This window comes from Hydra viridissima, unplaced genomic scaffold (assembly GCF_058129835.1).
Source record: "Hydra viridissima isolate aposymbiotic clone 2 unplaced genomic scaffold, HvirCarnegie_v1 scaffold_7, whole genome shotgun sequence".
Lineage (NCBI taxonomy): Eukaryota > Metazoa > Cnidaria > Hydrozoa > Anthoathecata > Hydridae > Hydra > Hydra viridissima.
The window spans coordinates 5,155,236-5,180,832 of NW_028324306.1; the positions used below are offsets into that span (position 1 = coordinate 5,155,236).

The 25,597-nt window shown below is 27.8% G+C and overlaps 1 protein-coding gene and 1 long non-coding RNA gene across 6 annotated transcripts; one reads left to right on the forward strand and one right to left on the reverse strand.

The window, feature by feature from the left end:
* The first annotated feature begins 1,565 nt into the window (after nt 1-1,565).
* Nucleotides 1,566-12,714, forward strand: LOC149885772 (uncharacterized). Of its 5 annotated transcripts, none has more exons than XM_090093039.1 (21): nt 1,566-1,750; nt 2,748-2,802; nt 3,110-3,976; nt 4,080-4,118; nt 4,382-4,426; nt 4,578-4,631; nt 4,913-5,009; nt 5,120-5,285; nt 5,381-5,573; nt 5,687-5,725; nt 6,186-6,335; nt 6,791-6,853; nt 7,012-7,077; nt 7,162-7,206; nt 7,425-7,496; nt 7,680-7,736; nt 7,841-8,921; nt 10,245-10,787; nt 10,931-11,068; nt 11,510-11,569; nt 12,154-12,478. In XM_090093039.1, exons 2-21 carry the CDS (start codon nt 2,791-2,793, stop codon nt 12,318-12,320), a joined length of 3,954 nt encoding a protein of 1,317 aa, XP_089949165.1. In that variant the 5' UTR covers nt 1,566-1,750; nt 2,748-2,790; the 3' UTR covers nt 12,321-12,478. The 5 variants fall into 5 exon arrangements, with proteins under 5 accessions (XP_089949165.1, XP_089949167.1, XP_089949168.1 ...); XM_090093040.1 differs by lacking the exon at nt 1,566-1,750 and adding an exon at nt 12,575-12,714 and having other exon boundaries at nt 2,040-2,802; nt 12,154-12,239; XM_090093041.1 differs by lacking the exons at nt 1,566-1,750; nt 7,162-7,206 and having other exon boundaries at nt 2,038-2,802; nt 12,154-12,479.
* A 319-nt stretch (nt 12,715-13,033) lies between these two features.
* Nucleotides 13,034-15,478, reverse strand: LOC149885773 (uncharacterized). The gene is made up of 4 exons (XR_016454115.1): nt 15,087-15,478; nt 14,941-14,990; nt 14,293-14,738; nt 13,034-14,230 (listed from the first exon to the last, which is right to left on the reverse strand). It is a non-coding gene; the product is annotated as an uncharacterized LOC149885773 (long non-coding RNA).
* Nucleotides 15,479-25,597: the final 10,119 nt, after the last annotated feature.

Consider the following 25,597-nt stretch of genomic DNA (forward strand, 5'->3'; position numbering starts at 1 on the left):
CCAGGATTTTATTTGCTACTGTACAAGCAGCTATGTCTTTTCGTGTCGCGCTCCTACAGTAGAATATCAATACCTTCTATAGAATATCAATACCTTCAATCTTTTTTTAAAACTAAAAATATAAAATGGAAAAGATTCCAAGAACTTTTATATTTCTAGTTCATATTAAAAAATTAAATTAAAGATAAATTTAATTACTAAAATGAAACTTTTTACAGCTTTTGTAATGAACTAAAAATCTTTGCAAAAATAGTTTGTTCTCAGTGTTCGTGTGCTCAACGTGAACTCGAATTTGCTAATTTGCCAAACTTAAAACAGTGAATATAACCTTCAGTATTTTCCATGGGTTTCCAAACTTCTCGTGCTATTTGATTTTTATTTGCATTTGTTTAAAAATATAGTTTCAAAGTGTGACCCAATATCAGTGCCGAGTTCAACTTTAGCAGCAGTTTTTTTACAAGGAGAGAAACGCTAAAAAATTTCATTCGTCATCTGTAATTCTTGTGATTAATAAGAAACATTTCTCGAAAGAACGAGTTACTATTGATGAAACCTAATAACTTGTTACAAATTATGGAAAAAAACCTATTTCGATTTTCGGTAGAATTAACGAAGACCAATCAATTCGACGAATATATAAGGGTTTAAAGAAGAATAGTTTTTTGACAATAATTTATGAGTTTTAGTAGTCGGCGTTCACTCGTAAACATGCGCAGCGAGATAAATTGTTACACTCCTGTAACCAACGATTAGATTACAAGTTGCAAAGTGTTACGATTATAAATAAACCAACTGTTAAACAATTGAAATATTGTGTGCGTTTTTCTATTTGTTCTTTCATAATTGTGACTAGATAATTTACAACGAACTAAAAAAGATGCAATTATTCGTAATTTAAAAATATAAAACGCTTTTATTTCAGAAACTGAAGTAAAAGTCTGCCTCATAATTATGAATGACAAGAAGAGTTAATTTATGGCTGTTCCGCAATTTTACTAAAAGGTAAAGAACTTCGCAGACTTAAAGTCATCTATAAGAAATGAATGCAGTATTATATATTTTTGAGTAGTGAAAATGTTGTGGGTAAATTATCATCTTTTAGTACTTGCTTCCAGATTTTCTAAACTGTTGATTCTCGTAACAGTAAACTAACTAGTAAAGTTCAAGAAAGAATTTTAAATTGAGATATCGAATGACTTCTCAAAGATACTATTGAAGATTAACAACACTTTTAAAAAAGCTCACAAAGGAATAATATTTGCGATATTAAAAATGAGGCAGTTGTTAGTAACACTTAGTTTCCGAACCAGAAAACTTAAATTTAACTAATGATATTTTGCATAACAGTTTGAGGAAGTGAAATCAGATTTTTAACCTAATTAAGAGTGAAAGTGGAAATTGGATTTAAGAACAATTAAGTAGAAGTAAATAAATTAAGAACGGGTTAACAAAAGAAAAGCAAACAAAGACTCTAATACCTTTCGAGTAACCTTTTACTGTTAAAAAGTTGTTATGAAGTTTAAAAGTCGTTAATTTAATAATTCATCTGCTTAATAAGTCGGTAACCTTAGAAGTTGGTTTCTATCCATCACTGGAATTTGACTTCATTCTTTTCAAAATGTTTCCGATTTACTTTAATTCTCATTTTAAAAACGTGAAATTGACTCCTTGAAAACGTTTAAATAGCCTTTAGGAGATATCAAAAGGCATATGTGACCGAAGAAGAGTGTGAAGAGTAAGAGATAGAAAGGTATTTCTTATTTATAAAAGTTTTGTGTTAGAAAATTCGCGAGGTTATAATAATTTTGCTCTATCTCCATGTTTAAACGTTGGGAGAAAGTTTTTGATTTTTTTTTAAAGTAAAAAATGGTTAAAGTTTTAGCTGTAATTTAAAAAAAAACAACAACAACTTATGCTTTAAATAATTTGTTTAAGCAAATTATTTAGAAAAAAATGTGTAAAATAAAGCGTGTTTTAAAAGTTATTATTGCTAACTAAAATTAACAACTCATTTTCTCCCAACTTTTAAAACGGGAAATGGAACAAAATAATTCTAACCTCGCGAATTGTTTCTTGATTTTTTATAGAGTATTTCAAAATTACTGTAACCTAATATCAAGAATCTTAGAACAGTAATAAAGGTAACCCAAGTTGAGATTACCTGGTTATAAATGAAACCCATTTTTAAGTTATGTTTATTCTATATTTACTATCATCTTTCAAATAATTGGAAATGTTTTCAAAAACAAGTGTTTATAATAAAAAATAGACGTGGATTTCAGTTAAACATTGAAGCTTGAGCGTTAAAAAAAACACTTGTTGAGTTTTTAAAAAATGTTTATGGATCTCATTATAAATTTTGCCTAATTTCTACATTAGCTACTGTAATGTGCAAATTTGGAAACCGAATTTCATGGCATATAATTTGAATTTCTTATAAGTTTCAAACTTTGGAAAATTTTTTAAAGAGATGTAAAATTTTTTATTCACCTGTAATTTAACGTAGTTGACTGGATTACTTACAAAAATAAATAAAACTAACAAAAAATTTTATTTATCATTACTGTCATAAACACGCTCTCTTGGTTTATTAGTACAGTGAACAAAATTAAAATAAAGTATAATAAACAACTAAACATCTGCTTAACATGGTTTTACATTAAGAAGTAGAGAAATTAATGTTTTTTCTACTTTAAAATTATACATGCCACATCAAAAGCAACATTAACTTAAAACTTTATATTTAGAAATATTTTTAACTGTTTTCCGAAGTTCTGAGGACTATTGAAAATGAGTTCTACGGTAAGCAAATTTACTTTTTAATATAGTATTATTATATAGATAAAATTTCTTGGATAATCAGATATTATTAAATTTCATTACTTATCAAATTTTTAACATTACTTAACTGATTAATAATCAACTGAGTAATAATAAATCTGGTAATACCTGACAAGAAAATCTAAGATAATAAAGGTTTTGGATCACTAATATTTTCAAAAATTCAGCGCAGCATTCACTACTATCTCATCATAAGTTGTTACGTCACTAATTTATAAATTTAGCATAATTAAACTTTAAACGTTATTATTACTGATTTATATTACAGCTTGTAAAAGATGTTGCTGAAACGGACTGCATAAAAAACTATGAAGTATTTGATATGCCTATAAACTTGGTTTCCAAAATAGGTGAAGGAACATCAGCTTCAGTCTTCAAGTATAGCTTAGGAAACAAACAAACGGCCGTGAAGTTGATTAAAACCCAATTTTCTCAAAGAAAAACAATGCTAATTGCAACAAAATTAAAAAAACTACAACATAAAAATGTTGTAAACTTTCTAGGTTATTCTGTAAGGCCAACCGCTTTGTTTTTTGAATTATGCGCCACTAATATTGAACAAATGGAAGTCAATAATCTGTCTCAGCTCATTGATCTCCTAAATGAAGAGAAAATTTTTTTATTTCAACAAAGATTAGATTTTCTTTTACAAATGTCAATTGAATGTTTGCACGAACACAATATAGTTCATAGAGATATCAAGCTTTCAAACATTTTAGTGACAGGGCATCAGTACAATGTAACTTTAAAAGTCAGCGACTTTGATGACTTTGTTGATATAAAAGCAACAGTTACATGTAATAAGACGAAGCCCAACAATCAAGGAATGACCCTTGCCTACACAAGTCCTGAACTGTGTAATTGTGAGGTGGAATCTCCAAACAAAAAATCCGATATGTACGCTCTTGCAATAACTGCATTCGAGCTTTTTAGCAGTTTTTCCACAGCATGGCATGGTGTTATACCATTGTTTAAAGATATACTTTTGCTTGATGCAATCAAATCTGGAAAACGACCAAACATAAGCCACATTACCGGTTTATATACGGAAAATACAATTAATGTGGTTATAGTTACTAACCTGATCGAGACTACATGGCAAGACAATCCAACGGCTAGACCAACCATATCTAAGGTAATAAAAAAAGAAAAGCTTTAATTTCACTTTCACTTTGAAATTTAGATATAAAAATATACTAAAGATATATATAACAAGCTCATTAACAACATTTTTTTAGTGGAGAGAAACAGTGTCAAGTATAATAACATCTGTCATGGTAGGTGACCTTTCATGTTTTAGCTACAGCAATAACAAACATTTTTATTGCAAACTTGTAATTTATTTAATTCAAAAGTTGTTTTTTTAATATGCATCCTCACATACCTATTCATTAAAAATTGACTACCACGCCCACCTTTATACTAGGCTAAAAATAAAACTTCTGAAAATTTATTTCATGCAATGTGAGAGTAACAAGAGTAGTACAATATTCCAAATGTTATTTAACACAGTTCATTATAAATACTTATATTAAATTAGGGTGCACCAATTCAAGCATGTGACATAAATACATCAACATTGCAGGTTTGTTTTTTTTTTAAATAGAACATGCAAACAAGAAAACTTGCAACTTCTACAGACTTTTAAGTAATTCACTTTTAAAGAAGTAGTTCTGAAAATAACCCTTCAATAGCACACAACTTTCTTCCTAACTATTTCAAAAATACAATTATAGGTATCAAGTAGCATTCAGCCATATCATGAAGAGAAGATAGTAAATAAAAGTCAGGTAACAAACCCATTAGGTTACTAACTCAACAATGATAACAACAAAGAGCATTTATATAACTTAGACTTTAGTAATTATCATTATAATATTTATAATAATTAAAATATATATTATAATAATTATAATAAACTTTATATTAAAATTTACTTTTGCTGCAGAATTTTATTCATATAAATCCAGAGGGAAAAAAAAACAACATTTTGACTGTCCTATGTTTTTATATTGTAAATAGCAAGCCAATTTTTTAGGAGAAACTCAGTGATTAAAAATTATAATTTTAGAGAAAACGACTTTCTCCAATTGAGGCAGCAAAGCACTATATTTCATTAAAGGAAGATCCAAGTTATTTAAAAAGAGAATTTATTAACCAAACAAAAGGTCAGAAAACTTGTCAGAAAATATATTTCTACAAACTTTCTAATGTAAAAAAAATTATATCAGAATGAAATTTTACATAACAGATATCAAATATGGTTTTACTTGTATAGGTTTTGGAGTGTTTGCATGCAAAAGCTTAAAAAAAGGAGAATTCATAGTAGAATATAGGGGGGATTTCGTTGCAAAAAGCACACTGGAAAATAAAGAAAAGTTATACGAAGAAACAAATGCTGGCAGTTATGTTTATGACTTTTTACACAAAAATATTGAATACTGGTACTAAACTAAATTTTATTCTAAAATTCATCTAAATTTTATAATGTTTTCTTTATTTATATTGATATTCTTTTAAAACAAAAATTTTTATTTAGCATTGATGCAACTCCATACAATGAATACTTAGGACGCTATGTTAATGACTCAAAATACTTTGCAAATGCATACATGAAAAAGATTTTGCATTGTGATGTTCCTCATTTATGTTTATTTGCTTTGAAAGACATTTGTGTTGGTGATGAAATTCTCTACTTTTATGGAGTTGATAATCTAAAGTGGCATGCTGAGGTTTTTTTTATTTTCTTCTCAAGTTTTAACTACTTATTTTTATATTTTGCCAATTATTTGCATTCCCTAGTGATTTACTTAAAATGTTACTAAAAAACCTTTTTTTAACTCAGGAATTTCAAATGAAGACAGAGCAAAAAAGAATATCAAAGGTAAAAAAACCTTTTAAAAATTTTATCCACACTTTATAAGATAATAACTGTGTGCACAACTATTTAATAATACCCAAATAAATTGTTTTGTAATAAACAAAGTTTGCTGCACCCTACCTCTAAAATCATTTTCACATTGTTAGAGCCGTTCTGTTTTTAGGGCTATCATAAATTACACTTTTTTTTTTCTTCACAAGGATGAATAATAACTTAAGTGAGAAAGATTTATTTTTGAGAACAATTTACTGATTTTTTTAGTTCTAAAGTTAATTTTTGATTTTGAAGCATTATTTTCTTGTTATCTCAAAGTCAATTTAAAAAAACAAGATATTTTTGAAATTTTTTTATATTCATGTTATATTCACTCTTGTTACTAAAAAAGTATAATCAAAAAGTGTTTATTTTATATGAGAAAATTGATCTTTTTTTTTTTATTGAAAAAAAAACAACAAACATTTAGATTGAAAAATTACAAAGACCGAAAAATGGCATAGGACCAGTTGAGAAAAGTGCACAGTTAGATAAAGACAAAGAAGTCAGAAGTGATGCACAGTTTAATAAAGTCACAAAATTGGCAGCTACAGATTGTGATGAAAAAGACAATATTCAAGTAAATATTTCTAAAAAAAGACTAAATGAATATATAACAAACATACATGATATTATTATTTAAAAGCAAACTTTTTTTGGCAAAAAAAAAAAACTTCCTTCACATGTTTTGCAACATACTTATAACAGATTCATTATTTTAATTATATTACTTCTTGTATTTAATCTTAAAGGTTCATCTGATGTACTCTAACCCTAAAAATATTCTTAATAAAGTAAGGATATTTTAAATATAGGGAGTAATATTTTTTAAAACCTAGTATTTATAAGCAAACTCAAACTCATAATGAAAATTCAAAAGATATTTGACTAGATTTCTACTTTGATTCTGTTAATTCTATTTCTTTTTCAATTGTTATTATACTTTTTTCATCATTGGTTTTGGCTAGTGACTTTATCAATTATCAAAAAAAAGAAAAAGAAAAAAGAAACATCTTTTTATTTTGTTTACAATAGATTTTTTCATCAATCACCCAAGAACATCAAAGTGAAAAAGAGTCTTTACCCCAAACTCCACAGGTATACTGCTTTTGTAAACAAATTCATGCTTTTTAATATTTGAAGATTGATTAAAACTAATTGATCATTTGAGAGCAAAAATATTCAGCATTTCAAACTTTAATGGAAATATTTTATGTGCAACAAATGATATAGATTTTTAAAAATTTAATTTAAAGTCCTGTGATGAAGAAAGAATTGATACTCTAGAAAATGAAAGCACATCAAGATCAGATTCCAGTGAGGTATGTGAAGTTTTAACTTTAATTTACTACCACTTCGCATTTATGATATGATTTAATTTAAACAAAATGCTAATGATTTTTTAGGATGACATTGATTTTGAAGCTCTTAACTACAACTTAGTTTTAGAGGTAAATTTATTATTTTATTTGTTAAGCTGAAAACAATTTTAAATACACAAAATGTTTTTTGAAATACACAAAATGTGTTATTTAATTTAATTTTTTAAATGTTATTTGATTATGAATAACTTTTCCATGTTTAAAGTGATCAAAATCAAGTTAAGTTTATTGCTGTTTGATTTATTTTTGATTAATGTAGCAAATATCTTAATCACATTTCTTTGCAGATATCCGATATTAAAAATGCCAAAATAGCTTCAAGCACTTTTATGATAGATGATGTGACAGACAAATCTCAGGTAAAAATTAAGTTGACTTTTTAATAAAAAATATTTTAAATACTTAACATTTTAAAAACTAAGAAAAACACTGATTTTATACTAAACATAATAAATCTTTCTTAGCATTATATGAAATAAAATCAAGAAAAACTATTAAAAAAGAAAACATCTCTTACTTCATACTATTGTTAAATATTCTAGGTAGGTCAAAACAGCCAACCAACATTGCCTGATGAAGAAATGCCTAAAAAAGTTAAGGTACCTTTGAAAAATACATTTTTTTTACACAATTTATAAATCAATCTGAATAAAGTTAAATCCCAAAATTTTCAGAAATTGAAATTTAAAATTCTAAACTTTAGAATGTAAGAAAAAAGAAGCCACATCGATTTTGCATTTTTTGTAAAAAGTTTACATCATATTTAACAAGACACATAAAGCTTATGCACAAAAGTCATCCAGAAGTTGAAGTTGCATCATCAATTAAATCAAAGAAAGAAAGAGATGAAGCTTTTGGAATGTTTAAAAGAAAAGGGATTTTGGAAGTCAATGTAGCTGAAGCTGGAAAAGCGGAACCAAAATATGAAAGAGAACGAGAGGCTCAAAAATATAAAGAAGTTAGTTATTGCAGTCAATGCCTTGTGTTTGTTTCAAAACGATTCTGGCACAATCATGTGAAGTCGTGTCAAAAACACTCATGTCAAAAAGTTCTTCCTGTTCCAGTGGGGCTTCTAAGATTACCTGAAGAAGCAAGATTAAGTGATGAATTTAAAAAAAACATTTTATCACATTTTCGAACAGATAAAATTGGTCAGATTTGCCTAAAAGACATAACAATTCTTAAAATTGGTTCAGTCTTTTATGATAAAGAAAAGAGGAAACTTGATAAAGTTATGGAAGCAAGAAGCTCTGTCAGAAACGCCATGAGACAATTGGCACATCTTTACAACCTATTTTTACACTTCAAAAACTTACCAACACAAAGTAAAGATTCTAGTAGTATGTTTTTGCGCTCTAACTTCTTTGCCTTAAGAGAAGCAATAGATATTTTTACAAAAAAGGCAGATTCAGGCATCAAAGCTGGTTTAAAACAAAATTTATTTTATTTAATAAAACGTGCTGCAAAAGTTCTTAAAGCATTATATTTATCAGAAGCAAATGACAATGATGCTAGTGAAACTGACAAGTTTGTTAGTGTTTTAGAAATGTGGGAGGACTTTATCTTTGGAGATGCCACTTACCAACTAAATAAAAACAAAAACGTAAAATCCCGTAAACCATCTGAACTTCCAGTTGAAGAAGATGTGATTGCTTTTTGCAATTTTGTAATTACAAAAATGGCAGATTTAGCAAAAGATTCCTACCAATGGTTTGACTCTGAATGTTTTGTTGAGCTTCGGGATTGCGCATGTGCAAGACTTACATTGCTAAATGCTAGAAGAGGTATGGAATTACAACTATTGTTTTTTATACTATTTAACAAATTCTAAAATAATATCAGCTATTAACATCATATCATTTCAGGATGAACTACTTCCATATAACTTGCATAATCTTAGTTTTTTATAATTACAAATACAATTTTATCTAAGCTTAAGAAAAAAAAAATTAGAGCTTGTAACTGATGTTAATGTAATTTTAAATAGTGTTAATTTAGCAAGATAACCTTGTGGTTTTTTACTATAAAAGATATTTTGTAAAACATAAAGGTTTTCAACTAATATTTATGAGATTGACATAAAAGCTTGTTGTTCTCACAAACTTTGTGGCTTTAAAGTCTGTTTACTTCATTTTTTATGTTAATTGTATACAAGATCTTTTTTTAAAATCTATGCCTACTTTTTAAGTGATATAACAAGGTCAAGAATTATAACACATGATTAATAAATCAATAGTTTCTGCTAAAAAAATAAAAAATAAAAAAAAAATAAAACAAGAATCCTCATAAAACAGTATTTGAGATTTTTCTTTGATTAAAGTAAAATTGTTCTTCGTATAGAATATTAACAGATTTAAATAATACAAATAATTAATTATATTGGTAAACTAAACAAACCTAGTAGAATAAACATATGAAATGGTAGATCATTATTATAAATATATGGTAAAAATATAAAGGCTAAGTGTCAATAAATATCTTTTTTTTTTTTTTCTTTTATAATAATAATAACAGTAATAGTAATAATAATAATTATTATTATTATTTATCTTTTAATTTATTTTATTCAATAATATCATTATAACTTTATATATTTTATTTAATAATATTATTTTTAATATTACTATTTATTATTACTACTATTATTATTATCTTTATTATTACTATTATTACTATTATTATTATTATTATCATTATCAGTATTATTATTATTATTATTATTATTATTATTATTATTATTATTATTATTATTATTATTATTATTATTATTAGTATTACTATTATTATTATTTTTGTTATTATTATTATTATTATTATCATTATTATTATTATTATTACTACTATTATTTTTATTATTATTATTATTATTATTATCATTACTATTATTATTATCATCATTATTACTTCTATTATTATCATTATTGTCCTTATTCAAATGTCTTAATATTATATTTAGTGTTTATATATACAAAATGTGATATATATTAGAAAAACAAATAAAAGGATAATCCAAGTAGAAAAAATTAAAATTTTTTTTTTTTTTTTTTTTTATAAAAGTAGTTATATAAAACAAACTTTAAATTTTATATTTGCATTTTACATATAAGGTGGTGAACCAGCCAGGCTTCATCTTGATGAATACCAACAAGCTATTGAAAACACATGGATAGACAAACAACGCTTGCTTGATCTAGATGAGATTGATCAAAAGCTAGTTGAAACTTTAAAAATAACTTTTATGTCTGGAAAAGGAAACAATCATCTAGTTCCTGTTCTTATTCCTCCAGATACCCTTCCAGCATTAAAAATTATAGCTAATAGCGATATAAGAAGAGAGGTAAATATACCAGAAGGAAATAAGTTTTTATTTGCATGTACAAGAAATTCTGAAGGACATACATCTGGTTGGAATGCTGTTCATAGTGTCATTCAAAAATTAAATCTAAAAAAACCAGAAAACTTGAAAGCCACTACAAATCGACATAGAGTGAGTACATTATTTTCTGCCCTTGATTTACCTGAAAAGGATAGAGCAGTATTTTTTAAGCATATGGGCCATTCAAAAGAAATAAATGAAAACACCTACCAAGTACCACTTGCCTTGATGGAGATAACTAAAGTTGGAAGACATCTTCTTAATTTTGACTCAAGTAGGTTTAACTTTTTATTATAATTTGAGAATTTATCAGATGTTTCATGTAGGAAAAAGAGCACTTAAGCTCAGCTCTTAGAAAAAACTAGAAAAAAAAAAAAATTTTAACTTATATCTTTTTGATTTTATTTTCTTAAAAAGATGGAAGTTGTTCCAAGACACTTAATGAGAGCTCAAGTTTCCCTCAAACTATTAATCTTGTATCTAACAAAGCTGATGTTGAACCTAAAAATGACATAGATAAAGCTTATGCAGATTCATCAGCTGAAAGTCAAAAAGGTAGTTTACAGTTTTTGTTAAATTTGTGGTAAAGTATTTTATGTTTTCTTAATAATATAAGAAAAAGTCTTTTTGCATAAATTTGCACAAAAAGTCCAAACTTATGCAGAAATTTAAACATTTAAGAGCTGTTCTAATGTTTCTAAATTTACTGTTTTTACTTTAGTTTCCATAATATCCCATAAATTTTATCTTATATTTTGGCTAAAACTTTTTCATTTAATTCAGCTTTTAATAAATAAAAGTACTTTGTTTCAAAAGTTTCGCATTCTTATTTAAATTTTAGCTACCTTTTGAAATCATATAAAAGGTCAAAAATTACCTCAGTGTAACTGAATGATCTACATTCAAAATTTTAAACACTGTTCTTAATTTGACTGTCAGATTTTAGTATTGTTGAAAAGTATGGTTTTTTGTAACTTGTATCATTTGTTCTCTTAGAAATTGTGAAAAGAAACAAAAAGAGACAAAAAGTGGAAGAACCACAAAAAGATTTGGCAGGTATCTAATTATTTAGTAACAAATATAATTTTTAATTAGTTTTTTTGAAATGGTTAACTGTTTCAATGTTTCTGAGATATAAATAAAATTATCTGTAAACTAGAGAATCATATTTATAATAAATAATGTTTCCATAAAATTTGGCAGCCAACAATTATTGGCTTAGAAAAAAAACAAATATTTTAAAGCTTTTTAAAGATTAAACAAACAAAACAAAACAAAAAAACAAATGACTGAAATAAAAGAGAAATACCTCAAGACACATGGCGCTCCAGTGTTATTCATCACATTTTTATTTGCTAAAATAAAAAAAACAAAATTAAAACATACAGAATAAATGAAAAAATTAAAATATATTAAACATTTTAAAAAAGTCATAACAAATAAACCAGATTTAACATGACTAAACTTCTCCTAATAGTTATATATATACTCTACACAAGTATCATGTAAACATGATAGTGGTGTAGAGTATAAATACATATATATATGTGTGTGTATCTTTTTTTTGAAAAATATTTCTTTTTTATTTTGCACAAATATGCTCTAATTATTATTATCATTTTTTTCATTTTATTTTTTAGAAAGAGAGTTCATGTTTGGGTGCAAAGAGATGAAAAAATACTGCTGGACAAATTTCAAAGTTGCATTGATGACAACAAAATGCCAAGTAATCTCCATTTTTAAAAACTATGAAATCTTTTACGCTAAGAACTATGCTTTTGATTATGTTTTACAATCTGAAACATAATCATGAGCATAAAAAATAACAAATAAATATTTTAAAACCATAGTTCTATATAAATTATAGATATACATTTATAAATAATTATTGATAATCTTAATTTCTGCTTAACTAATAAAAAATATAAAACAAACAAATAAGAGATATAAAAAGGCAATATTTCAAACTACATCATGAAAAAAAAAAGATTTAGAACACTAACTGTTTTTTCATTTGGATGTGCTAGCAAAGAAGATCTCTAACTTATTTTTTTTTTTTAGGTAAACAAGAGTTGCTTGAGTTTTTGGAAGAGTTTTTGAAGGAAATTCCATATAAAACAGCTCGAACCAAACTTACAAATGAACGAATGAAAAGTTTAAATAAAAAGAAAGAACGTTTAAAAGATATTAACATTTTATAATCATAGTTATTTTTCCTTTCTTGCGATTTTTGATTCTATTAGGGATCCTAAAAATGAATTACTTGCTTGTATTTGAGTTTAGTCACCTAGATTTGCTTTAACACTTTGCCTTTGTCTAACAGATGCTTTAATTAATGCTACAGCAGCAAATAATCAGAATTGGAAAATATGTGTATTAACTTGAACTGCTAACAAACAAAAGCGCGTCAAAGATTATCGCATCGTGCTAATTTCTTTCCTTGTAATGCTGTTGAATTTATTATTAAAGTTCTCAAAGTACTTTGTTTTTTATTTCACGGCAACCGAAATTTTTTAAATATTTGAACGGAGAGGTCGTTTTCTTGTAATAGGGAAAGATGTTTTTGAAGCATAAAAGTTGTTACAAAAAGCCTACAAATCTGGTGGCGGATTTTAAAATTCGTTAGATATTAAAAGTCGGGCTCATAAAAAACTTAATTTTCATATTCAAGTTTTTTTTTTCGTGCCACGTACCTTTTTCCTCAAATAAAAACTTGTTCTTCTAATTTTTAATTTCTAAGTCAAACGATTTCAAATTTATGTAGGCTTATACAAACAAAGTGTTTTGCAAATTGGCTTAAATTTTTTTCAAAATGACAAAATAAAAATTTTTGATCAAGATTCAAAAAAGAAAGCTGACATGCTATTGTTTTTTTACATGGTCGCTTTAAACTTTTTCTATTAATCTTTTGATAGTGGCTCCTTTTTTCATTACTTGGTAATCTTTCATGACTTGTGACACAAAGTAAAATTCAAATGTAATATCATAATAATTCATTAATTGACCTAAGTTATAAAACTTAGTGCAACTTTTTTAACTTTACACATCTATCCGTAAAATAATTTTCTAATTAGGAAATCGTGCTTTGAGTGAAAATATTTCTTTATTAAATTTAAATTTAAGATTAGAAGCGAACTTTATCTATTTAAAAGTAAAATTTTGCATGTTGGTGATAATTTTTACATTTTTTCAAACATGCCAGAATTTAAACAACATTTAAAAGAAAACTAAAACTGACTGCAACATAAGCTATTTGCTCATTTTTAAAAACATCCCAAATTGTGTTTAAACATTTTTTAATTATTGCAGTAAACTGTTTTCTTTCTCTTTTACCTCTTATCGTCATTATCCTATGATTTTCTTAAACATCATTTCATAATATCAGAAATTCTATTTCCTTTGTATTTGCATATACTAGTTGAGACTGAGGAGTAGCTGCCTCTCGGAAGAAATAAAATAAGTTTTAAGATTAGAAATAGTAAAAATGTTTTTGGGGAGATGTCTAGACTCACGGAGATAAATAAGTTTAATTGCTATGCATAGTTGACAAACATACACAACAAAACACCGGATTGTTTTATATATGCTTGTCTTTTTACAATGTTAACACGTACTAAAGTTTGATGAGCGCGGTTAAAAGAATTTAAAATTTAAATAACCCTAAAGAAACATTTTTGTATAACGCAGGTTTACAAAATGGTTTCTATGGTTCTAATACTGATCAAACCGCGTTTAAGATTTAATTCGAACCTTAAACGCGGTTTGATCAGTATTAGAACCATCCACTATGCCACGCGAACTTCAGGATAAGTTGTTGTTATTTTAAATATATACGCATTTTCCAAACAAAAACTTCCTTCACTGTATTACTGCTAACAAAGAAGACTAGACAACACTTACGAAATAATATACACAAAAATTTTTTTTTACACTAAATTTTATGCTAATAATAAATTGTAGGGGATGAGATGGGGAAAAAGAAAAACATCTGTGCTTTGTAATAAATATATGTCCTCAGGCCCATAATTGTGTCACAGTGGGGTTTCGAAGAGACTACAGCACTAACAGCCATAATCTACACCACCGTTTAATTCCACAACTAGGGTAAAGTGAGCACGTATTCAAATTTTGAAAGCTATTAACTATTTATTGTTTTAATTTTTTTCTTTCTCTTCTTCTTTTCATCATCATTTATTTCAATGATCATCTTAAATGCTATCCTTTCCTAACATCAAAAATTTTTTTTTTACTTTTTACTTTTTACATGTTGCCTAAATAAATAAATAAATAAATAAAGCTGATTAAGATATTATAAAGATATTCAATTTTAATCGAGTAAAGATATAACTTTCAGAAATACTTTCGAGACAATTTTTTTCTCGTATGATGAACATTCAAGCAATTTAAGAAAAAAATAAGCTACTTACGGCTTCGTGTTTATTGACGTCCATTTACTGTTTGCAGAACTGTTTTCAAACTTTAAAAAAAAAATTAATTTATTCCAAACAGTATAAACAAAGTGTATAAAAGTTATAAAGGTTTATAAATAATGAGTCGTATAACATTTTTTTACTTTTTTTTTTTTTGCAAAAAATATCGACCAAGAGACAACATGAACATAATCAGACAATTCCGTGTATTTATTTATCTATTTTTTTTTTATTTAGTAATTCTTTTGATAACCAAACAAACAAACAAACAAAATCAAAAAAATGCGGTTTCATTAATTCTTATTAATTAATTTTATAAAGGAAGTTGTTTTGCAGTCGGAAACATGGGACGCATTAAAATGAACTTTTATATACGTGTAGTCCTAGTATAGCTTTTAAAGATATTTTTTATTAAGGTCTACATAAAAAAATCAGAAAAATTAAGGGCTACACGAAGTTTTTAGAAAATATTATTAAAACTTTTTTTTTATATCAAGTTTACATAAAAGCTATAATCAAAGACGTAAATAGGCCAAAATTAAAATTTAATGAATATTTTAGCTAAAACACAGTGTCGCCCTTAACGCGGTTTTTTTACCATGTAGACCTAATAGCGCTCTTAGAAGTATATATATATATATATATATATATATATATATATTTATATATATATATATAGATAGATAGAGATAAATAGATATATAAACAATATTTTTTTAACGTGCATTTTTTATTTTGTACTTCTTTTTTTTTTAAACTATCTGTCGACTTTTTGTTTTATATTTTTTTATTAAATCCTTTTTTATTTTTTAGCAATCGGAGTGTATAAAATTAGAAGGCAAATGACTTTTTTTTAACTTTTTTACTTTGTATGTAGTATTGTTTTCTTAAAATTATTTTATGATTTAGACAAAAGAAAACAAATAGCAACACTAGAAAATCTTGTTGCCAAAATAGTTGGCGACTCACCAAGTAAGATTCGTTTTTTAAGTTTGTGATGTAAGATAATTATTAAATAATTATATTAAGATTTTATTCGTTTCATTTTAGCCAAATCTGATTCATTAGGTAAAGTTTGATGCGTGCTCTTATAGGAGAAAACATCGACTGATTCGTTAAATTATGTTTTGAAGTGTGCTCTTTGTGGATTGAAGCGTGCTCTTCGTAAGTTGCAGATCTATGACTTTGTACTTATTGGATATAAGGTGGATATTTTAACAAAAGTGCAGCTTTTATTAGAAATTCAAAATATTTGTAAAGAACTAATATACTGACTAATAAAACCATGTAATTTAATACGTATTAAATATTTCCTCGACGATGTTTTTTTCTTTTCACAAATCCAAACACTTCGTAATTATAAAGCAAAATTATTGCTTAAATATTACGTCCCAAAATTAACGTAAAACGCACGTCTTTTGGACAGTTCATGGGGACCGAAAAATCACTTAAAATTACGTACCAAAAGTAACGTGAAAAACACGTCCATAGATCACGTAAATTGGTCATTTCATGGGGACCAATAGGTCACCTTAATGTCACGTGCCAAAATAACGTGAAATTCATGTTTTTGTCACGTCTCTGTGCCTGCTGGGAGGAATCAAAATGACAATGTGACGCAGAAGCATATCAAAGGCTAAGACACGACCAATTAAAATTAAATAATGCTTCATGAGGTTTTATAGATGAATGTTTCGATGCATTTTTACCAATAAATTCGGCCTTGATGGATTTGCAAAATTATCAATCAGTCTGTTCTGCGTTAAATAGATTCAAATGAAAATAGAAACTGAGGACGTTCAAGCAGGTGATTTGGGATTTAAAATGCTACTGACTAACGCAATCAATAAGCGAGAACAGGTTGGTTTTTTTGCTTTTTAAATGTGAGGCATTTATTGCTGCTTTAGTTCTGGATCCTAGGTTTTGGTATACATCGGGTCATCAAATGTTCAATACAGAAATGTTGAATAGAGGAATTATAAAGCTAATCAAAATCCATCAAAAACTTTTTACTCAACGAGAACAATCAAGTTCTTCATCAACAAAAGGATTCATACACTTAAATAAGTCATATTCCTCAAGTACTTCAGAAAAGATGATTCCGATGAACTCAGAAGAATTTGATGCTGAAAAAGTGCGCCGTTTCATTGAATGAACTGGAGGAGGTACCAGACAAGGTATTGCTAATGCATCTTCAAAATCAGATCAAGATATTCGTCAATTATTTTTAAAATGGACTTTTAATGATCCACGAGCGTCATTCGACGTTGAATTTAACATTCTTGCGTACTAGAAGAAAAGCCAGAAAACGAAATGGAATCGGTTCCATGAAATGTTGCAAGTGGTATGCGGTGCAGCGTTCTCCAGCGTAAAAGTTGAACGTGATTTCTCTAGATTCGCTTTGATTTATAACCATCAACGTACTCGCATTTCAAATGATTTCTTAAACTCTATCATGGTGATATAAAACAATGTAGATTTTATTGATAAGATAAAGTTTTTTTAAAAAACTGAACATTTCACATTTTCTATTAGTCAAAAAAATTTTTTTGGCGCCTAGTGCAAAAGTCAATTTCTGAAACACTTTTTAGAGTCGAATGATAAAAAAAAATTTTATAACGTTATAAAATTCTTTTAAATTTTGTCTAAGCAAAGTATTGACAGTAATTTATTTGAAAATATTTGACAGAACTTTAGCACAAAAAGTCAAAGTTAATTTAGAGAATAGAATTATGATTAAAATGGTTATGATATAAAATATTACGGTTAAATAGAATTTGGATCAAAAGTCTCCAGCATCAAGATTTTTTGTAATGCGGCGAGGAGAACTATTTTAACGTCTTAAACGTGGAAGCGGGCATTCCAAACGTTTTGAATGACAATTAAAGTTAGTGTTGCCAACATTTTTTATATTTGAAATGCCAAAAGGGTGAATGTAAAAATGCATAAATAATGTCATTTTTCATATCGCGGCTGTTTTAAAATGATTCCGTCACTTTATTTTGAACACATTTCATCGATGAAATCAACAAGTTAATCTTCGGATCGGAAGTCAAAAGATGTTTTTTATTATCCTTAAAAATTCTTGAGGAGTAAAAAGTAATTAAAAAATTTTTTCCAAAATAAATACCTTTTCAAGAATTTAAAATTTTCTTTGTCAAAATGCCAAAATAAAGCTAAAACGCCATAAAATACCAATGCATAAAAAAAAAAAATCCAATATTCCAAATATTGGCATCCTATAATTCCACGTGGCAGCGATGGTTTAATACACCAATTCTACCCGCGTTACGTAGAATTAAAAAAAAAAACTGGATCGAGTTTATAAGGGAAATAAATCAAGTCATAGCTTTAAATTCTTAAATAAATGAAATATAAACAAACAACATAAACAAAGCCAATAATCTTTGAAACATACGTAAAACATATATAAGCCAAAATGGATAATGACGTAGTATGTAGAATGAAAGTTAAAGAATCGAAGTCATATTTACGTCTTCGTGGCTTGAAGATATCTGGAAAGAAAGAAATTCTTGCAGCTCGATTCTATTGTGCAATGGTAAATAACGTTATGCCTAATAAAAGAGCTGAAGAGGTGGAACATGATATACATACTGAGTACAAAAAAAAAATATTTATTAACGGTGTTAAATTACCTGATCCTTTTAAGCTCAGTAATGGCTGGTTATCAGAAGTCCAAGATCTAACTTGTTGGCCGACATAATTATTTGCCATCAGAAAATACAATGCTAGTTTTTGCTCTTTCACATGATTTAGCCATTGTAATTGTGATATTGATTGCGCTGAATTTCACCGCGAACGGACGTGTTTAAAGACGCTTATTAAAAAACTTATAATAATGGCGAAAAACTTTACACCAACACAACTTAGAGAAATCCTTGAAAATCATGAGAATACTATGATGAAAATTTTTATGATCGGATTGAAAAAATGGAAATTAAATTTAATAACTTAAAAGATGAAAACTTTAAGTTAAAAAAAGAATTATCTGAGGTACAGAAAGCTGTCGAATTTATAAGTAAAAGCTATGACAAGGTAATAATTGAACTTACAGAATTAAAAAAAACAGAGTCGAAAAAATCACCAAATGGAAGTACTATTTAAAATGAAAACAATAACATAAAAGAAAAAATAGCAGAACTAGGAGACAGAAGCCGAAGAAAAAACTTGATATTTGTTGGTATTAAAGTAATTTTCGCTGTCTCAGTTCTTTCAACCTTCTCGTAAATTTTAGAAAGAATTATATACAATAGAACATACAATTATCTTAATCTAAATAAACTTCTATATAAAAATCAATTCGGCTTTAAAAAAAATTGTTCAACTTAACAAGCCATTACACAGTTCATTCGTGAATTTTCATTGACCTATCAAAAGCATTCGACACGATCGATCACAAAATTTTAATTAAAAAACTCAAATTTTACGGAATTAATGGCAAATTAATAAAATGGTATAAAAGTTACTTGACAAATAGAAAACAATTTGTTTCCTATGGTGATTATTTTCAAAATAAAAAATTAATTTACATAAAATGTGGTGTTCCACAGGGTTCTTTTCTAGGTCCACTTTTGTTTCAAATATGAATAAAGAACTCAATCACGTCTCCAACTGCTTTAAGTGCAACAGGTTAACTATAAACATTGGCAAAATAAAATGGATCCTTTTCCACTCTCTCGCAAAAAAGCGTTTTTTACCAAGTAATTTACCTAAACTTTTTATTGATAAAATTGAAATAAAAAAGGAGTCGGTCACAAGATTTTTAGGCATTTAATTTGATGAAGATATTACATGGAAGTATCATATCGACTTTATTTCTACTAAATTGGCAAAAAGTATTAGAATTCTATATAAAGTCAGATACTATCTAAGTAAACAAAATTTAATTCAACTCTACAACTCATTTATTCATAGCTATTTAAATTATGCAAATATTGTTTGAGGAAGTACCTCTAAAAGTAAGTTGCGAAATTTTTACCATCGTCAGAAACACGCAATCCGTGTAATATGTTTTGAAAATCGTTTCTCTCATTCAAATACTTTATTTAAAAACGTTAAAGCACTCAACGTCTACGAACTTAATGTCTGTGATATTTTATGTTTTACGTTTCTTTGTAAAAATGAACGACCATTGTCGATTTTTAAAGATCATTTTACCCATAAAACTATAACCAAATATCCTTTACGAAATAATAACTTATTACTTGAACCCTTATGTCAAACATAATCAATTTTGTATAAACTATCGAGCACCATATTTATGGAACAAAATTGTTGTTCCGATTTTTGATTTGTCAATTTCATTTTCAGTTTTTAAAACTAAACTAAAAAACTATATTCTTTCTACTGGCAATATACATAAATATTTTTGAAATGAAAAATTATTTCACTCTGGATAATTTGTAAAATTATTTTCAGTTTTTGTTAATTCTACATTGTTACCAGTTATTAAATCAACTGTATTTTTATTTTATTATATATACACGTTAGATATATTTTATATGGTTCTGACGACGAGATCTTTTGGATCTTCTTTCAGATACCAAGTTTATGTATTGTTATATTGTTGTATTACGATTAATAATTGTAAACTAAAAAGAAAAGAAAATAAAAAAAAAAACAAACAAATATCATTAGACCTGCCGTCATAGCAGATATGAGTTATATCCTAATACTATGTCAATGACAAGTTTTTTCAACAGCTAATTGATATGCTAATGAAAAAATAAATATTACGAAATTATGCCAATTTACTTTTAAAATGACGAAGACGAAAAAATCTTTTTATTAATATGTTTATTTCGTAATTTTTTGTACGAATTCGGCATTTGAAATTTAATTATAATACTTCATTTGTAATACGAATACCATATCATTCGACAATTAAATATTAATTTTTCGTTATTGCAAATTTAATAAGTAAGCATCGTAGGGCATGTGAACATGAACAATTGATATATAATCGGCAGTTATTTGTCCATAATTGTTAGTTGTGTACAAAATTTCATACCGAAAAGAAGACTCTTTTTAAGTTCAATATGCCATCTCTGTTTGGAAATACAGTACAATCTCTCTAATTCGAATTTCATGGGGAAAAATAAAAGTTCGAATTAAAGAGATTTTGAATTATAGAAATTTGATTTTTTTTTCAAATATTCCGGTCAAATTACAAATAGAAATGAAAAAAAACAACAAACAAATAGTGATTCTTAGGCCTAAATGCATTAGAGATTATGTGTTTTAAACTTTTTTATTAAAAAAAAAAAGTCTGTAATTGTAGATCGCCTTTTTTGAATATAAGCTCATTTGTTTGAAACATATAAGTACAGCTTTGTTAACATGATAATACGTATCAACCTGCACCCGTTTAGCCAAGTTTCCTTGACGAAAAGCGTCAAATAATTTATCTTTATTCATTTTACAGGTTAAAAGAATGATTGATGGAATATCAAAGAATTTCGAAACCTCTATTTGTTTTTCCTTTCTCCAATTCCAGTAGAACATCGTGTTTCCGCTTTAAATTGGTTTCTTTATGCGGTCTCTTTGATGCCATGATGTTTTTTAAACAAAAGATAATAGTTCACGTTAATCGTTTTTCAAAAACTCAAAACATTCGAAATTTGAAAAAAGAACTCAATGGTTAACGAGCTTTTTACACTTCAGAAAATAAAAAATCGATCTACAGAGAGATGTTCACTAAAGGGTCCGAAAAATCCAATCGAATTATGGAGGTTTTCGAATTATAGAGGTTCGAATTATAGAAAGTTAAACAAAAGAGTTTCTTAAGTGCATTTCACGGTGACTTTACATTTAGTCGAATTACGGAGGTTTTCGAATTAAGGAGATTCGAATTATAGAGATAGTATTGTATTTCAGAAAAACTGATGGTAAGAATTGTTCATTGTTTTTTAAATTTAAATTTTAGTTTAACTATTTTTTATGTATACAAGCCAAATAGGTACTGCATATCAAAATGTGCCAAGTTTTGATACGCATATGATTAGTTCTTACTAAATAAACTAAGTACAAGACTGTAAAGCAATCTATGACAAAAGGAAAGTCTTAATATCCTTGAAAAGAAAGAAAAGGACTGTAAATCTCATGAGCCAAAGCCTTCTAAGCAATGAACTAGAAGAGACAGACGAGTTTTGAATGCTTAATTAAGATCTGTGATAGTTAATAATCTCTAGTATTATTATGGAACATTTCGTTTTATTGTATTTATGAAAAGATAAGATAAATTGTGAAAAATTACTTTGTTATATTTTTGTCATATAATTTCCGACATTTAAAAAAAATGTCATGGTAATTGACATATGACAAAATCGATTTTAGGCTGTATTGTAATTGGCATATGCTAACATCAATTACAACATGATATTCATAGTTTTGTCTGATGGCTAATTATTATATCCTGATATACACAATTATTTATTACTTAACTCTGCTGAAATTGCCAGTAAAGACTTAAGTGAGTACAATACGTGTAAAGCATATAGTTACTTTAAATGTGGCTGGCTTGAACCTTTATTTTACTACCAAGTTGGAATAAAAAGTGAATGCTTCTATTTAAAGGGGAACTGTAGGAAATCTGAAAAAATTAATGGTCTCTGTCACAAGTTATGAATTATTTTTGATAAAAAAAACTGTTAAAATAGTTTCTGCACATTGTACTTGTCTAGCTGGTTTATCGCAGACATGTAATCATGTTGTTGCAACCCTCTTTCGAACTGAGGCTACTGTTAGAAATGGTTTGACGACTATAGCTTGTACAAGTTCAAAATCAGAGTGGCTTCCCAACCGCAGCATAGTAGCACCATCAAAATTATGTGACTTAAAATTTGATCGTGATGAGTTTGATCAGCGTGGAAGAAAAAAACATTCACCAGTATCAAATGAAAAGCGTAATTACAACCCATTAATAAACTGTGACTTAAAGATTTTAAATTTAATAGGCATAGCAAAAGCAATTGAAACCGTTGCTCCTCATAGCATCATAACTTCTGTTTTACCTAAACCTGAGATTTATTATATGGAAGAACTAATTGTCTTTAAATGTTATCAAACCAACAATTTTGACCATGGATGATATTATTTTTATGTCACACAGTTCCAAAAAAAAGGCTTCCCAACCGAACCTTCTGACCCAGAGAAACCCTCTTGAGGGATGATAGTATCTACCTAGAGGATCAAAAAAATATTTAACTCAAAATCACTGATTGGCGCCCGAGAGAGAAAATTGCATTTAAAGTTTATGCCATAAATGAAAAGGTTCAAAGAAAATAAAATCAGTTGTATTAATAAAAATTTCTGTAATAAGTCAAAGTAACTCTACATACAGAAAAAACAATGCAATTAAATTCACTGTCAACAAAAAAAAACGAAATATCTTTTTAAATTTTTTTTCTGGAGTTAAGCGAACAAACCCTTCGGAGTTTTGTAGCGCAACACAAACCTAAAAGTCGCATATAATTCTAAGAAAAGACATGTATATGTTTGTTTACATTTTTGTTTTTTAGATTTGTGTTTATTTAAAACAAAAAACATAGTTTTTCATGACAAAATGCCTAATAGAGCAAAGACTCATGAAACCGAAAATGTATCTGCTTTATTTGTTTCAAAAAGGCTTCTAGAGCACTGAATGACAATATGAAACACAGATCACAGGTTATTTTACAGAAACAGATTGATTTTCAAGACCCAAGAGTCCCTCTTGGTGTATGTGAGGCCTGTAGATCATCACTTAGAAGATGTGATGAAGGTCAGAAGGTCACTTTGTCAGAACTTCACAACTTTAATTCAATCAGGCTAAAAACACTGATCAGAACTTCAACCTGTAATTGCAAGATTTGCTCAACTGCAAGACTATCTGGAAAAACTAAGTCTACTTTTCTTGAAAACTTATCCAACCCAGGACCAGCCAAGGTTAAAAAAGCTCAAAATACTGTAGAGAAAAGGTGTGGAAAATGCTTTTCAGTCATTGGCCGTGGTTTTGCTCATGTATGTACAAAGAGTACTCTACAAAAGAACTTGGTTGAAGTCACATCAAAGGACATGGAACAATTCGTCTCAAACAAGCACAAGGAGGCAGTCTATTTCCAGTCCTTCAAGGTAAATAATGTCTATTATGTGATTAAGAAATATAATTGGCTTGTATAATAGTTGAGAATCTTCACAAGATTTTGTGATTTATTTGCAGGTTCATCACAATCCAAATGCCTCTTTCCAGAAAAAGAAGTCCTTGGTGCTGAAGACTTAGCAAAAGTACAAATGAACACTGGTCTTTCTAACTCTGGAGTGCAGAAACTGGTTTCTGCTATTAAAGCTATTATGATGGATAAGTTCATATTAAAGGAAGACAAAGCAGTTGACATCGCCTTCATCAGAGACCAGATAACAGATCGCAAGATGTGTATAAAAGATCTGGACAAAACCAGAGCTGACTATTCAAAGCAAAAAGAAAAGAGAGTTCTGGAAAGAGTGACTAATAGACTACCTTTTGTTTTAGACGGTCAGGATTCTGTACTTAATACTTCAAATTCATCTGACACACTCAGTTCAAGTGGCAGTGAATATCAGCCTAGTCCTGCCAAAAAAAAAAACACATCTAACTCTCAATCTTAACAAATTGACGTTAGCAAAGACACCATACATAACGCAATGAGAACAGCTCTGGGAGCCAATTTATCTGTCAATAAAATCACTGCTACTCTAACAAAGTTGGATATTGAAGGGGGAGGTAATCCAGATAAGCTGCCTCTTTCATACTCAAGTGTATATAGAATGAAAAATAAGATACTTGATGAAGATTTTGAAAAGTTAAAAAAATTATTGCAGTATTATATTAACCACAAAGATGGCAAGCTTGAACTACATTTTGATGGGAAAATAATTAAGGATTTAATACCTGAGCACTGTGACAAAGCGAAGGACAAGATCTGTGTACTTGTAAGTTTTATCTTCTAGGTGCACCCGGTATTGAATCTGGCACTGGCCTAAACTAGTTTAATGCAATCAGTGAACTTTTGAAGGAGATGGACAAAGCCGAAATGTGCATTCTTTATGCTTTGACAATTCCAGTAGCAATGCTGGAAAACTGCGTGGAGCTATATACAGGTAAATAAAAATAAGAATATATTTTTAAAATCTTATTAATAACTGTTGTTTGAATTTTTAAAGTACAATAACAATTACGTAGGCTACAGAAATATTGATAATAATTTGAATCGTGGCATACTTTTGAGATTTTAGGCCGTGACAAAACCAAGTCCAAATGGATGATTTATCCAGCTAGCTCCTGGCATATCGATTCTGATTATTTAGAGTTCCAGTCGTACGTCAAAAACTTGGCTGTCGTCAACTATTGCAATGAGAGGGCTGTAATACTGGTACATGAAACAGTGTGTTAAGTTAATTCTGAGCATAAGCTTCAAAAGCTGCTCAAATTCAAAAACAACTGGACCGTGCATTCCTCAAAGACCAAAGCTGCCAACCGCATATCAGCTGAGCAAAAAAAACAAGCTCAGCTTTTGAAAGAGTTTCCTGAAATGGAAGGTATAAATGCATTCAGATCCTGTGAAATGGACACTGAATCAGATAGCAGCACTGATTTGTTTCTTGATGTTGATGCCAT